This window comes from Lolium perenne, chromosome 2, assembly GCF_019359855.2.
Source record: "Lolium perenne isolate Kyuss_39 chromosome 2, Kyuss_2.0, whole genome shotgun sequence".
In the NCBI taxonomy this organism is placed as follows: Eukaryota; Viridiplantae; Streptophyta; class Magnoliopsida; order Poales; family Poaceae; genus Lolium; species Lolium perenne.
The window spans coordinates 14,987,696-14,998,989 of record NC_067245.2 but is presented as its reverse complement, the minus strand read 5'-3'; the positions used below and the strand labels follow the sequence as shown (position 1 = coordinate 14,998,989).

General features: G+C 52.9%; 1 protein-coding gene across 1 annotated transcript; it reads left to right on the top strand.

The window, feature by feature from the left end:
- Nucleotides 1-7,084: 7,084 nt before the first annotated feature.
- On the top strand, nucleotides 7,085-9,551 carry LOC127328223 (acyl-CoA--sterol O-acyltransferase 1-like). The gene is made up of 2 exons (XM_051354838.2): nucleotides 7,085-7,747; nucleotides 8,982-9,551. Exons 1-2 carry the CDS (start codon nucleotides 7,259-7,261, stop codon nucleotides 9,540-9,542), a joined length of 1,050 nt encoding a protein of 349 aa, XP_051210798.1. The 5' UTR covers nucleotides 7,085-7,258; the 3' UTR covers nucleotides 9,543-9,551.
- Nucleotides 9,552-11,294: the final 1,743 nt, after the last annotated feature.

Here is an 11,294-nt window from a genome sequence, read left to right as displayed (position 1 = left end):
CCGCTCTTTGAAGGTTTGTCTGGCAAGGGGGTTAGAGTGCCCACTACCATTCGTTGACAACAACAAACACCTCTCAAAACTTTACTTTTATGCTCTCTATATGTTTTCAAAACCAAAGCTCTAGCACAAATATAGCAATCGATGCTTTCCTCTTTGAAGGACCATTCTTTTACTTTATGTTGAGTCAGTTTACCTACTTCCTTCCATCTTAGAAGCAAACACTTGTGTTAACTGTGCATTGATTCTTACATACTTGCATATTTGTATTCATCATATTACTCTATGTTGACAATATCCATGAAGATATACATGTTGAAAGTTGAAAGCAACCGCTGAAACTTAAATCTTCCTTTGTGTTGCTTCGATGCCTTTACTTTGAATTTATTGCTTTATGAGTTAACTCTTGTGCAAGACTTTTGATGCTTGTCTTGAAAGTACTCTTCATGAAAAGTTTTGCTATATGTTATCTATTTGTTAGCAACTATAGATCATTGCCTTGAGTCACTTCATTCATTTCATATGCTTTGTAATAGTATGATCAAGGTTATGTAAGTAGCATGTCACTACAGAAATTATTCTTCTTATCGTTTACCTGCTCGGGACGAGCAGGAACTAAGGTTGGGGATGCTGATACGTCCCCGACGTATCCATAATTTATGTCGTTCCATGCTTGTTTTATGACAATACTTACATGTTTTGCTTGCACTTTATGATGATTTCATGCATTTTCCGGAACTAACCTATTAACGAGATGCCACAGTGCCAGTTCCTGTTTTCTGCTGTTTTTGGTTCCAGAAAGGCTGTTCGGGCAATATTCTCGGAATTGGACGAAATCAACGCCAAACCTCCTATTTTTCCCGGAAGGCTCCAGAACACCGAAGAAGAGTCGGAGAGGGGCCAGGGGGCCACCACACCACATGGCGGCGCGGGCCAGACCCTAGCCGCGCCAGCCTAGGGTGAGGCGCCCCCAGGTGCCCCCCTGCGCCGCCTCTTCGCCTATAAAATCCCTTTCGACCTAAAAACACCGTACCAATTGACGAAACTCCAGAAAGACTCCAGGGGTGCCACCGCCATCGCGAAACTCCAATTCGGGGGACAGAAGTCTCTATCCCGGCACCCTGCCGGGACGGGGAAGTGCCCCCGGAAGCCATCTCCATCAACGCCATCGCCTCCATCATGCTCCGTGAGTAGTTCCCCCATGGACTACGGGTTCTAGCAGTAGCTATGTCGGTATACTCTCCCCCATGTACTTCAATACAATGGTCTCATGAGCTGCCTTACATGATTGAGATTCATCTGATGTAATCGGTGTTGTGTTTGTTGGGATCCGATGGATGATACATTATGATTAGTCTATCTATAAAGTTTGTGAAGTTATTGTTGCTGCAATCTTGTTATGCTTAATGCTTGTCACTAGGGCCCGAGTGGCATGATCTTAGATTTGAGCTCTATACTTATTGCTTAGATTGTATCTACAAGTTGTATGCACATGTCACTGTCCGGAACCAAAGGCCCCGAAGTGACAGAAATTGGGACAACCGGAGGGGATGGCGGTGATGTGAGGGACACATGTTTTCACGGAGTGTTAATGCTTTGCTCTGGTACTCTATTAAAAGGAGTACCTTAATATCCAGTAGTTTCCCTTGAGGCCCGGCTGCCACCGGCTGGTAGGACAAAAGATGTTGTGCAAGTTTCTCATTGCGAGCACGTACGACTATATTGGAAAACATGCCTACATGATTAATGATCTTGATGTTCTTTCTTAATGCTTTGATTCCTATCAATTGCCCAACTGTAATTTGTTCACCCAACACTTGTTACTTGTTATTGGAGAGTTACCACTAGTGTAGATCGCTGGGAACCCCGGTCCATCTCTCATCATTATATACTCGTTCTACATGTCATTGGAAGTAGTATCAACTATCTTCTGGTGCCATCGCTCTCATATTGCTATTCTTTGCTGCTGTATTCTTGTTACTATTGCTCTCATATTACTGCTACTTTCACATCACCCCTGTTGCTAGTGCTTTTCCAGGTGCAGCTGAATTGACAACTCAGTTGTTAAGGCTTATAAGTATTCTTTACCTCCCCTTGTGTCGAATCAATAAATTTGGGTTTTACTTCCCTCGAAGACTATCGCGATCCCCTATACTTGTGGGTCATCAGCGCGCGCAGGGGCAAAAGCGGAAAGAGGGTGCCCTAATCCCCGAGCGTCGATCTGAACCGTTTCTTTTTGCCCCTGGGACACCTGGCGCGAATCCAACCGTTCCCCCACGGAGACAAGTGGTGGCCCACGGCCTGGCGGCTCAGTTTCACTAGACGGCCCAACTGGCCCCGAAGAGCCTAGGTCCATCGTCGCACCCGCGGAATGGGACAAAAACCCTAGCCTTGGCCCCGCCCCCACTTCGGGCGGCGGCCGCGCTCCGATCGCCGCAACCCAGATTGGGACCTCTCCGACCAGCAGAAACGAGGCCGGCGGCGCAGAATCAGAGGCGAGGTTCCGCCCGCTTCCTCCCGAGCAAAGCGAGGGGAAGTCCTCAGAGGCGAACACGAACGATGGCGTCGGTGGTGTCGCCTGGATATGGGGAGGGGCTCTCTCCTCCGACTCCGGGATAGCCTCAGGCGATGTTCCGGCGAGGAGTTGCAGCTCGGGCCCAAGAAAGTCTCCGAGCGAGGCCACCCCTGGCCCCGCCGACGTGGACGCACCTCCGTCGCCGTCAGAGACGCCCTCGTCTCCGCTGACGATGGCAAACAACACCGAGAGGAGCTCGCGAGCTTCTGCACCTCGATCTCCCCGGATCCGGCGCGCAGAGTTGCGGTGGGCAACACGACAGGGTGGAGGCGGAGAGTTCCCTGCTCCCCGTGGAGAGTCGCGCGCGTCGCTGGTTTGCCATGGGCACCGCGCGGTCAGACAAATCGCTCCGCTTCCGGAGTTGTTTCAGTTCGCTAGATGACTATGAATCTTGAGTCACATTTTGTATAAAGTTGTATTTAAACATCAAATCATACATATATTAGTATATTAATCACATATCAAAGTAATCCAGTATATAAGCTTGCAACTATACCTGAGCATTTCTCGAGCCGGGCCGAGCCGACCAAAGCCCGACATGAAAAATCTTGGCCCAGGCCCATCGGGCAGGAAATCTTGGCCCAAGCCCGGCCCATTACAAGCAAAGCCCGTTGGGCCTTAGGCCTCGGGCCGGGCCACATCACTAAATCGTGTAAAATCAAGGCCCAGGCCCGGCCCAGCCATCGTGCCAAAAAATTAGGCATAGGCCCAGAGGCATGGTCAGGGCTGGGTCGGGCTGACCGGGCTGGGCTGCCCATGGCCAGGGCTACTTGCAACAAACAAATAAGAAGCTCAAAACGGTTTTTTTGAGATTAAGCTGCGGTATATTAAACATGAGATAGATCCATTACTAGTTGGGATTCAATACGGTTGGAGCTACTTCAAACCACTCATTACAAACAAGAAGGCCTCCCACAGAACACTCCATCTCCTCCCGTGAAAGAAAAATAGGCGGCAGCTAGGGTGGAAACCCTAGCATCCGCTACCATATGCCTCGTCCCCGTGGTCTACGATTAAGAATTGACGGGTTCCTGCCTCCTCTGCTAGCTGATATGGTGGCTAGAGGGGTGGGGAGACCTCGGATCTGCGCTCGGCGCCGTAAAAGGGTCCTCGAAGTTATAGTTTGGTCGATCAGTGCCGTCGTTATGGTGGCTATGATGGCATTGTGCGGGACACAAATAAGGTATACCTTCCTAGCTCCTCGTCCATCTCGTCAGTGACGATCTCACCGGTTGCATTGAGGAGGGTGGGGTTTGTCTAGTCGTAGTTTGTTATGTATGAGCCAAAGCGCCCAGCACTGTGTCGCAAACGTAAACCTGACTAAAATGCGGAAGGAGCCTGAAAGCCCGTGGGTAATGGCTAGGAACTCCTCAGGGTTCCAATCGCACGAAGAATGTCCCGTATCCCGGCCCACACTAACCTTACCAACAAGCAAGCAAAGAAAATGTGGTCGCAATCCTCCGGCTCTCCACACAGGGAGCATAAGCCGTTCGAAGGCCCCTGCCTTTTCGCAATGTTGTCACTTGAGGGAAGACACCCCCAGATGAGTTGCCAGAGGAATATCTTACTCTTGGGCGGAGCCCTAGTGCGCCACACTACCTTAAAGTGAGTGACCGTCGCCCCATGCGATAGTCGGAGGTAGATGTATTTTGCACTAAATGCTCCAGAGGGCTCCATCTTCTTAGACACCTCGTCCTCCAAAGGAGAGGAGGGGTCAGATTGTAATTTCCTACACAAGTTGTCCCATTTGACCTTTTTCGCTAGCCCCAGCTGCCGATAGGACCCCACCCTCCAACCAGACGGAAAGTGAACCCCACTCACGGTGACGTGCAGGTCTGCGCAACATCCATACAATAGCGGGAATTGATCTAGTATCGGTACACTCCATGTCCACCAATCCGACCAAAAGAAGGTTCGCCGCCCATGTCGAACCTTGTGCTTGGCCCCCACTTTGAAGTACCATTTGATCTTCTATAGCGAGTTCCAGAATTGGGATCCTTGGTCGGGACCTCGCGCGAGAAGAGATCTGTATCCCCTAGATATTTCGCGCGCGAATGAGGTCAGCCCACAGACCCTCCCTGTTCTGATATAGCTTATAGATCCATTTTAGCATGAGAGCAATATTCATGAACCTGATATTAAGAATCCCCAGACCCCCAAACGCATTTGGCTTACACACTGTCGGCCAATCCACCAAGTGATACTTCTTTTTCGGCCCCACTCCCTCCCGAAGAAGTGAGAGCCTACCGAATCCATCTTAACATGAGAGACCTTGTGGAGCAGATAGATACCCATGACGAAGAGCGGAATGCTCAATAAACATGAGTTAGTTAGCTCCAGTCTTCCCCTCGAGACAAGAAACAGCCCCTACCATAGATCAACCCTTTGAGCCACCTTATCCGGGCAGAAAGTCCTAATCTTTTTTTTTTCCCGATTCTGGAAGTCCTAATCCGACATCCGAAGTTGTCGATCGCTGACCGAGAGGGCGGGAGCCCCATGCATTTGATGGAAACTTACCCGCAAAAACGAGTGGACGATGCTTCTCTCAGTCCTCTACAACATACGGTTAAATAAAGCTTGTCCGATAGGATCAGCTCTCACAAACAATTATATTTCCGAGTCATGTTTGCGAGCAGCTAACATCCCTGCGCCCCTCCCTCCACCCGACCCACTCCTCCACGCTAGCTCCGCCCATGCAAGCCCCAACCAGCAATTGTCCGGCCTAGATATGGGACCCAACACCGCACCTACGACCAACACGGGCAACGCTAGAAGCTCCACCATCCCATAGAAACAACACACGATGGCCTCCAACGCGACCAAGATCACGGTTCCACCGTTGTCATCCGCCGACTGGCTTCATCGACGGCATCAGCAACGATAGTGGGAAGGTTGTGTTGCCGGCCAGACAGAGCTAGGCGGCTGTTAACAGGGAATTTCGTGGCACTTCCCATTAGGGCATCTCCAGCGGCGCGATACATTTTAATGTCTGCGAGCATCCGTTTGCGTCGCGCTGCGAACGCAAAAATGATCGTTTTTATTCGCGCGCCCGTTTGCGTCTGGGGTCTGCTCCAACGGGGCGACGCATTTTTTTCTTCCTTTTTTTCCATCTTCTCTATTTAAACATAGTTTCAAATATAACATTTTGAAACATGATTTTACACAAACTAACACATAGTTTGGAACATGGTTTACACAAACTAACACATAGTTTGAACCATGGTGGACATAAATATAAAATTTAAAAGAAAAAGAAGACAGTTGTGTTGATTTCCGTATGTTCGCTGGCAAGAAAGAACATTCGAGGGCACACTCAATCACCCAGACTGAAAAATCTAGCGGGAGGAGATGGTGCCCTCGTTGGTTCTACCGATGAGGCGAACATCCAGAAACCTCGACTACTGGCTTCGTCTGGCCCGTAGCCAAATTCGCTGCAAAGAAAGAACACTCAACGTTCTAACTATCGGTGTCGGAGCTGGAGTCGTCAGTGTGGTAGTGCCTGCGGCAGGCTGTGTCGTCGAGCACCTTGACGATCATCTCGCCGTCCCCCTCGTAGAGGAAGGTGAGCTGGCAGCCGGGCTCGAGCTCGAGGTCACGGGCGAACTTCTCCCACCCCGTGTGCAGGTACATCTTGCCATGCCCGTCGAACAGGACCTCCACGGTCCAGCGACAGAAGTTGCAGCTGGCCTCCCGTAGCTGCAACTGCGCCGGCTCGATGCCGTCGACGAACTCGGCGAACTTGTCTGGTAGCCGCTTGATGGCGAGTGGGTCGTCGTCGATGCGGAGGAGGAACTCGAAGCAGCGCTCCTCCTGCGAGGACGAGGAGGGCGCAGGCGACGGCGAGCGCGGTCGCGTCCTCGACCGCCTCGCCGGCCACCAGGACCGGCTATGGACTTCCTCGTGGGCTTGGCTGCGTCGCAGGAACACCTAGGCGGCGCTACGGTCGAGCTTTGTGGCGGCTAGGGTTTCTTTGGAGGAGTGGATGAGGAAGAAGAACGCGCGCCTCTTTATATAGGCCGGCGGCATGCGGTGGCCGCGGGACGCGTGACGTCGCCATTAACGTGGTTGGCGGAGGTGGGCGGCCGCTCGACAGCCAAGGCATTGTCGCCATTAACGTGGCGCAGAGTGCCGAAGCGACGTAGCGACACAGCGGCGCAGTCAGTGGCGCGTTTGAGAAGACGCATCGACGCAGGGTCGCTGCCAGGCGGGCCCGACGAAACGTCCGCCAGACGCGAGCGGACGTTTCCGGACGTCCGCAGAGACGCATCCGAGGCGCATATTTGGACTAGGTTTGCGTCTCCGCGGACTGCCCGATCACTTTGCGTCGCCCCGCTGGAAATGGTGTCAAACGCATTTCCAATCACGACGGACGGAAACGGACGCGCGCCGCTGGAGATGCCCTTAGCTTTTTTCCGAAATGTTTCTGGACAGCTTGCAAATAATTATTGTGCCCATACTCTTTAAAATAATACTCTTGACAATTAAAAAGTCGCGCTACCCATGCATGTAGAACTTCCAGGCATATCACAACCTGACATAGACGTGACACTGTCACTAAAATACACTGACATCCCAAACAGTGTAACATTTACTGCAATGTGCACTTCACAGCGACCAAATCATCCAATCCAAGAGCGTCAGGCAGCCAACTAGCGGCGGCAAGGCAGCAAGTCCCGAGCGACGACCATGGAGTTCCTGCAGGACAGCATCCCCATGGTGTCCGTGGCGGCGGCGGCCGCCGCGCTGTACGCGCGCGCGTCTTCGTCCGTCCTGCGCCCGGGCTTCCCGCGTCTCGTCGCGCTGCTCCCGCTCTTCCCATTCCTCGTCGCCGCCCCCTTGGCCTTCACTTCCTCCGCCATCATCCGGGCCACCGTCGCCTTCTTCCTCGCCTGGCTCTGCGCGTTCAAGCTCGCCCTCCTCGCCGCCGGCCGTGGGCCGCTCGACCCCGCCCTCCCCGTGCTCACGTTTCTCTTCACCGCCTTGCTCCCCGTCAAGCTCCGACAGCGGCGCGGCGGTGCGGGAGCGGGAGCAGCGGCGTCGACCGAAGCCAGCAAACCGGATCTGTCTCTGGTTTCTTGCGCGGTCAAGGCCACGGTCATAGCCGTCATCCTCCGCCTCTACCAGTTCAACAACCAGCTGCATCTCTACGTGCGTCTCGCCATGTACGGTGTCCACATATTTTTTCGATAAAGGGAATATATTAATATCAAAAGATACCAATTACACCCAGCTTCTGCAACAACGCACCACCCTAATGGCACTACGGATGCACACAGCCAAAAAAAGAAAAGAAAACTAAGAAACAAAAGTCCCGCTACAGTATCTCGGGCCTAACAACAGCAATACATCCACCGCCAAGACAACACCTGAAATACAGACTCTCCAAAAACGACGCCTTCAAGAAGGGAACAGTGCTCTAACACCGTCGTCGCCCGATCAAAGATCTTAGGTTTTCACCCTGAAGATAGCCCCCGCTCTCAAAACAATGCCTCCAACAAGATCATTGCCAGGCACAACCAGTTAAGGCCAGACCTTGGGTTTTCACCCTGAAAGGTAGGACCCTGAACTTCACCTGTGTTGTCGCCCCCACTTCCATACCGCTGTTGTGAAGCCCAGAACACCAAGCCAATTCCATCTCACCACCAAGATCCGACCACCATTGCTCTTCCACCAATCTTGACTTTCATGACCTTCTCCGCCAGCACCATGGAAAGAAAACAAGCTCCATGATATTAACAGCCAGCAGAGCTTCGAAGCGCTCCCTCTGAAACCAAACGGTCAGATAAAAAAAATGGGTGCGCTCGACCGATAACACCCAATCCAGCAATCTTCAGGCATTGATCGCACAATGAATTTCGCCGGCAGGGTCTTCCGGAACACGACAATCCAGCAAGCTCGATGAGAAGAAGCATCCGAACGATCTTCACTTGGCGCGAGAGAAACCCTAGGACTGCCACCTTAAAAAGGCAGAGCAGCAGGCCCCCTCGCCGCCGCCCGCCGGTCGACCTCATCGGCGGAGAGGAGGCCGCCACCGACCACAGACCTGTCGCCGAGTCGTCCGCCGCCACCCCCAAAAAGGAGGGGGGCAGAGGACTCACCGACCACCACCAAGCGCGACCACGTCAACGAAGAAGCCGGATCCGCAGCCTTCGGAGTCACCCCCGCCGCCGGCCGCATCGCCGAAGCCTCACCCGGCCACCGCAGCCCTTGCCAAGGCAGCTGGCGCGACGCGCCGCAGAAACAGCCGCCCGAGGCCGCCGCCCCGGATCCCACCCTGGATCCCACCACGGAGGCCGCCGACCAGCCCCGCCGCCGGCCGATGTCCCCGCCGCAGATCCAGCGCCACCTCCGCGCGCGCGACGCGAGAGGGAGACCTGCCGCCGCCGAGAGCTTCACGAGCTTTGCCCACATATACTGCTTCTTGGACCTCTTCTTCCCCTGCATCGCGCTCGCTGTCGGCGCGCTCGGCATGGAGACGGAGCCGCAGTTCGACCGGCCGTATCTGGCGTCGTCGCTGCGAGACTTCTGGGGACGGCGGTGGAACCTCATGGTGTCAGCCATCCTCCGGCCGTCCGTGTACGACCCCGTGCGCGCTCGCGCCGGGAACCCCGCCGGCGTGCTGGCCACCTTCCTCGTGTCCGGGCTCATGCACGAAGGTATGGTGTACTATCTCAGCCTGCGGCGGCCGAACGGCGGGATGAGCGCCTTCTTCCTGCTACACGGCGTTTGCTGCGTCGCCGAGGGGTGGTGCGCGCGGCGGTGGACGGCGAGGGGGTTGCCGTCGCCACCGCAAGCCGTGGCGACGCTGCTGGTGGTGCTGTTCGTCGCGGCCACGTCATTCTGGCTCTTCTTCCCGCCGTTGTGCAAGGACGGGGTAGAGGAGAAGCTGCTGGAGGAGTGGGCTGCGGTGGCGGCCTTCTTCCTCGACGCCGGCAAGAAAATTACATGCCATGGCCAACGTGGCAACTAGGAAAATAAATGTCAGAGCCTAACCAAACATAATACGGAGTACTAGCTTGCATTGTCTTGTCAATTTTTTTTTTTTGACTTGTCAGTTGTCACACAAGTGATAAGTGTAGCTTATTAACGTCGATCTGTCAGCCCAAGTCGATTTTGACAAAATTAATCTAAATCTAGAAAGATCTCACAAAATAAACTGGTTCTAAAAATATTTCACAAAATAACCTTTTGCTTGGCTCCACACTAGATGGAGCCAAACTCAACAACACGGCTCCATTCCGGGTGGAGCCAAGGTCAGAAGCACAACGCTATTCCTGGCGGAGCCAAGCTCACTAGCACGGCTCCGTCCCAGGCGGAGCCAAGCTCACTAGCTTGGGCGTTGTGCTTATGAGCTTGACTCCATCCTGGACGGAGCCGTGCTATTGAGTTTGGCTCCACCTGCAACGGTGCCGTGCTTCTCATCTTGGCTCCACCTGGGACGACGCCATGCTACTGAGCATGGCTCCGTCTTGTGCGAAGCCGAGCAAAAGGTTATTTTGTGAAATCTTTTCGAAACCAAGTTATTTTATTAGATGTTTGCAGATTTAGGTTAATTTTGTCAAAATCAACTCAGCCCAACTTGTCATCCCTATTAGAAAATCCAAAATATCCAAAAATGAAATTTAAAAAGCTCAAAAAGGGAAAAATTAAAACTAAGAAGTCTTATTCCCTTGTCCACGCGAGACCATCGCCACGCCCGCTGCTCGTCGGCGAGCACCCTTGCACCCTTTCTCTTCCTGTAAGGCAGGGTGCCAACGCCCCCGTCACCTCGTCCTCTCACTCGCTCTGCTACGCTCCCTTTATGTGACAGAGAACGCCATCGATGCCGCGTCGCCGTGCCACCAACGCGGTCATCTATGAGCCTGGTCCAAGCGCCTAGGAGCTTCGCCGCATTGACACCTCCATCTGGACGAATTGAAGCCGGATCCCCTTAATCACGGGTATCGTGGTTGTCTTTCTAACACCCCGACAGCACCATGGTCGGGCATGTTACCCCTGGCAGCTCTATAGGATAACTAGACTGGCTCCCACATACCAACACTAGTCTTTTCTGCGTACTTTGTCCTCACTTGTGTGCACCCGGGATTAACTTTCCGGTCGGACACCCACCCTTAAATCGCTCTAGAACAAGCAAACTTAACCTCAAAGTTCTTGGAGATGAGGTTCCAGAAAATAAGTTACAACTTGTTTTTATGAGTATTCTATCTATTAAACCCTAGGCTAGGATGTCATGGTCTTCTCCGCCTCCTTTCTCGAAATTAGTCCTGCAATTGAGGTCAACGTAGGGCATCATGGTGCATGGCACGCCCAAGGACGGCAAGAAGGCCTTGGTAGAGGCCGTCGATTCGGTTCATGCCGCCAAGGCTTGGAGAAAGGGCGGCCCCTTCCCCACCAAAGGACGGTGGCAGTGGTGGTGGGCCAGTGGGATAGGCAGCGGTGGGGGTGGGCCGGTGGAAATACGGCAGTGGTGCTGGTGTGGGAGACGAACCTCCCACTTTTGTTTTAATTCCTAGTTTTTTTTCCTTTCTTGAAATATTTTCATTTTGTTAAATGGGCTAACATTTGGGAGCCTAGTCCATCTTAGCAAAATTGGCCTTGACAACTGAGTCACGCTAGTCATGAATGATGTCAATTCAGCTTCAATTCAAGATTAGTGCACATTGTAAAACTGAGTGGTAGCATTTTGTCACGAAAATGTAAAATGATAGTTCTTTGAACATGC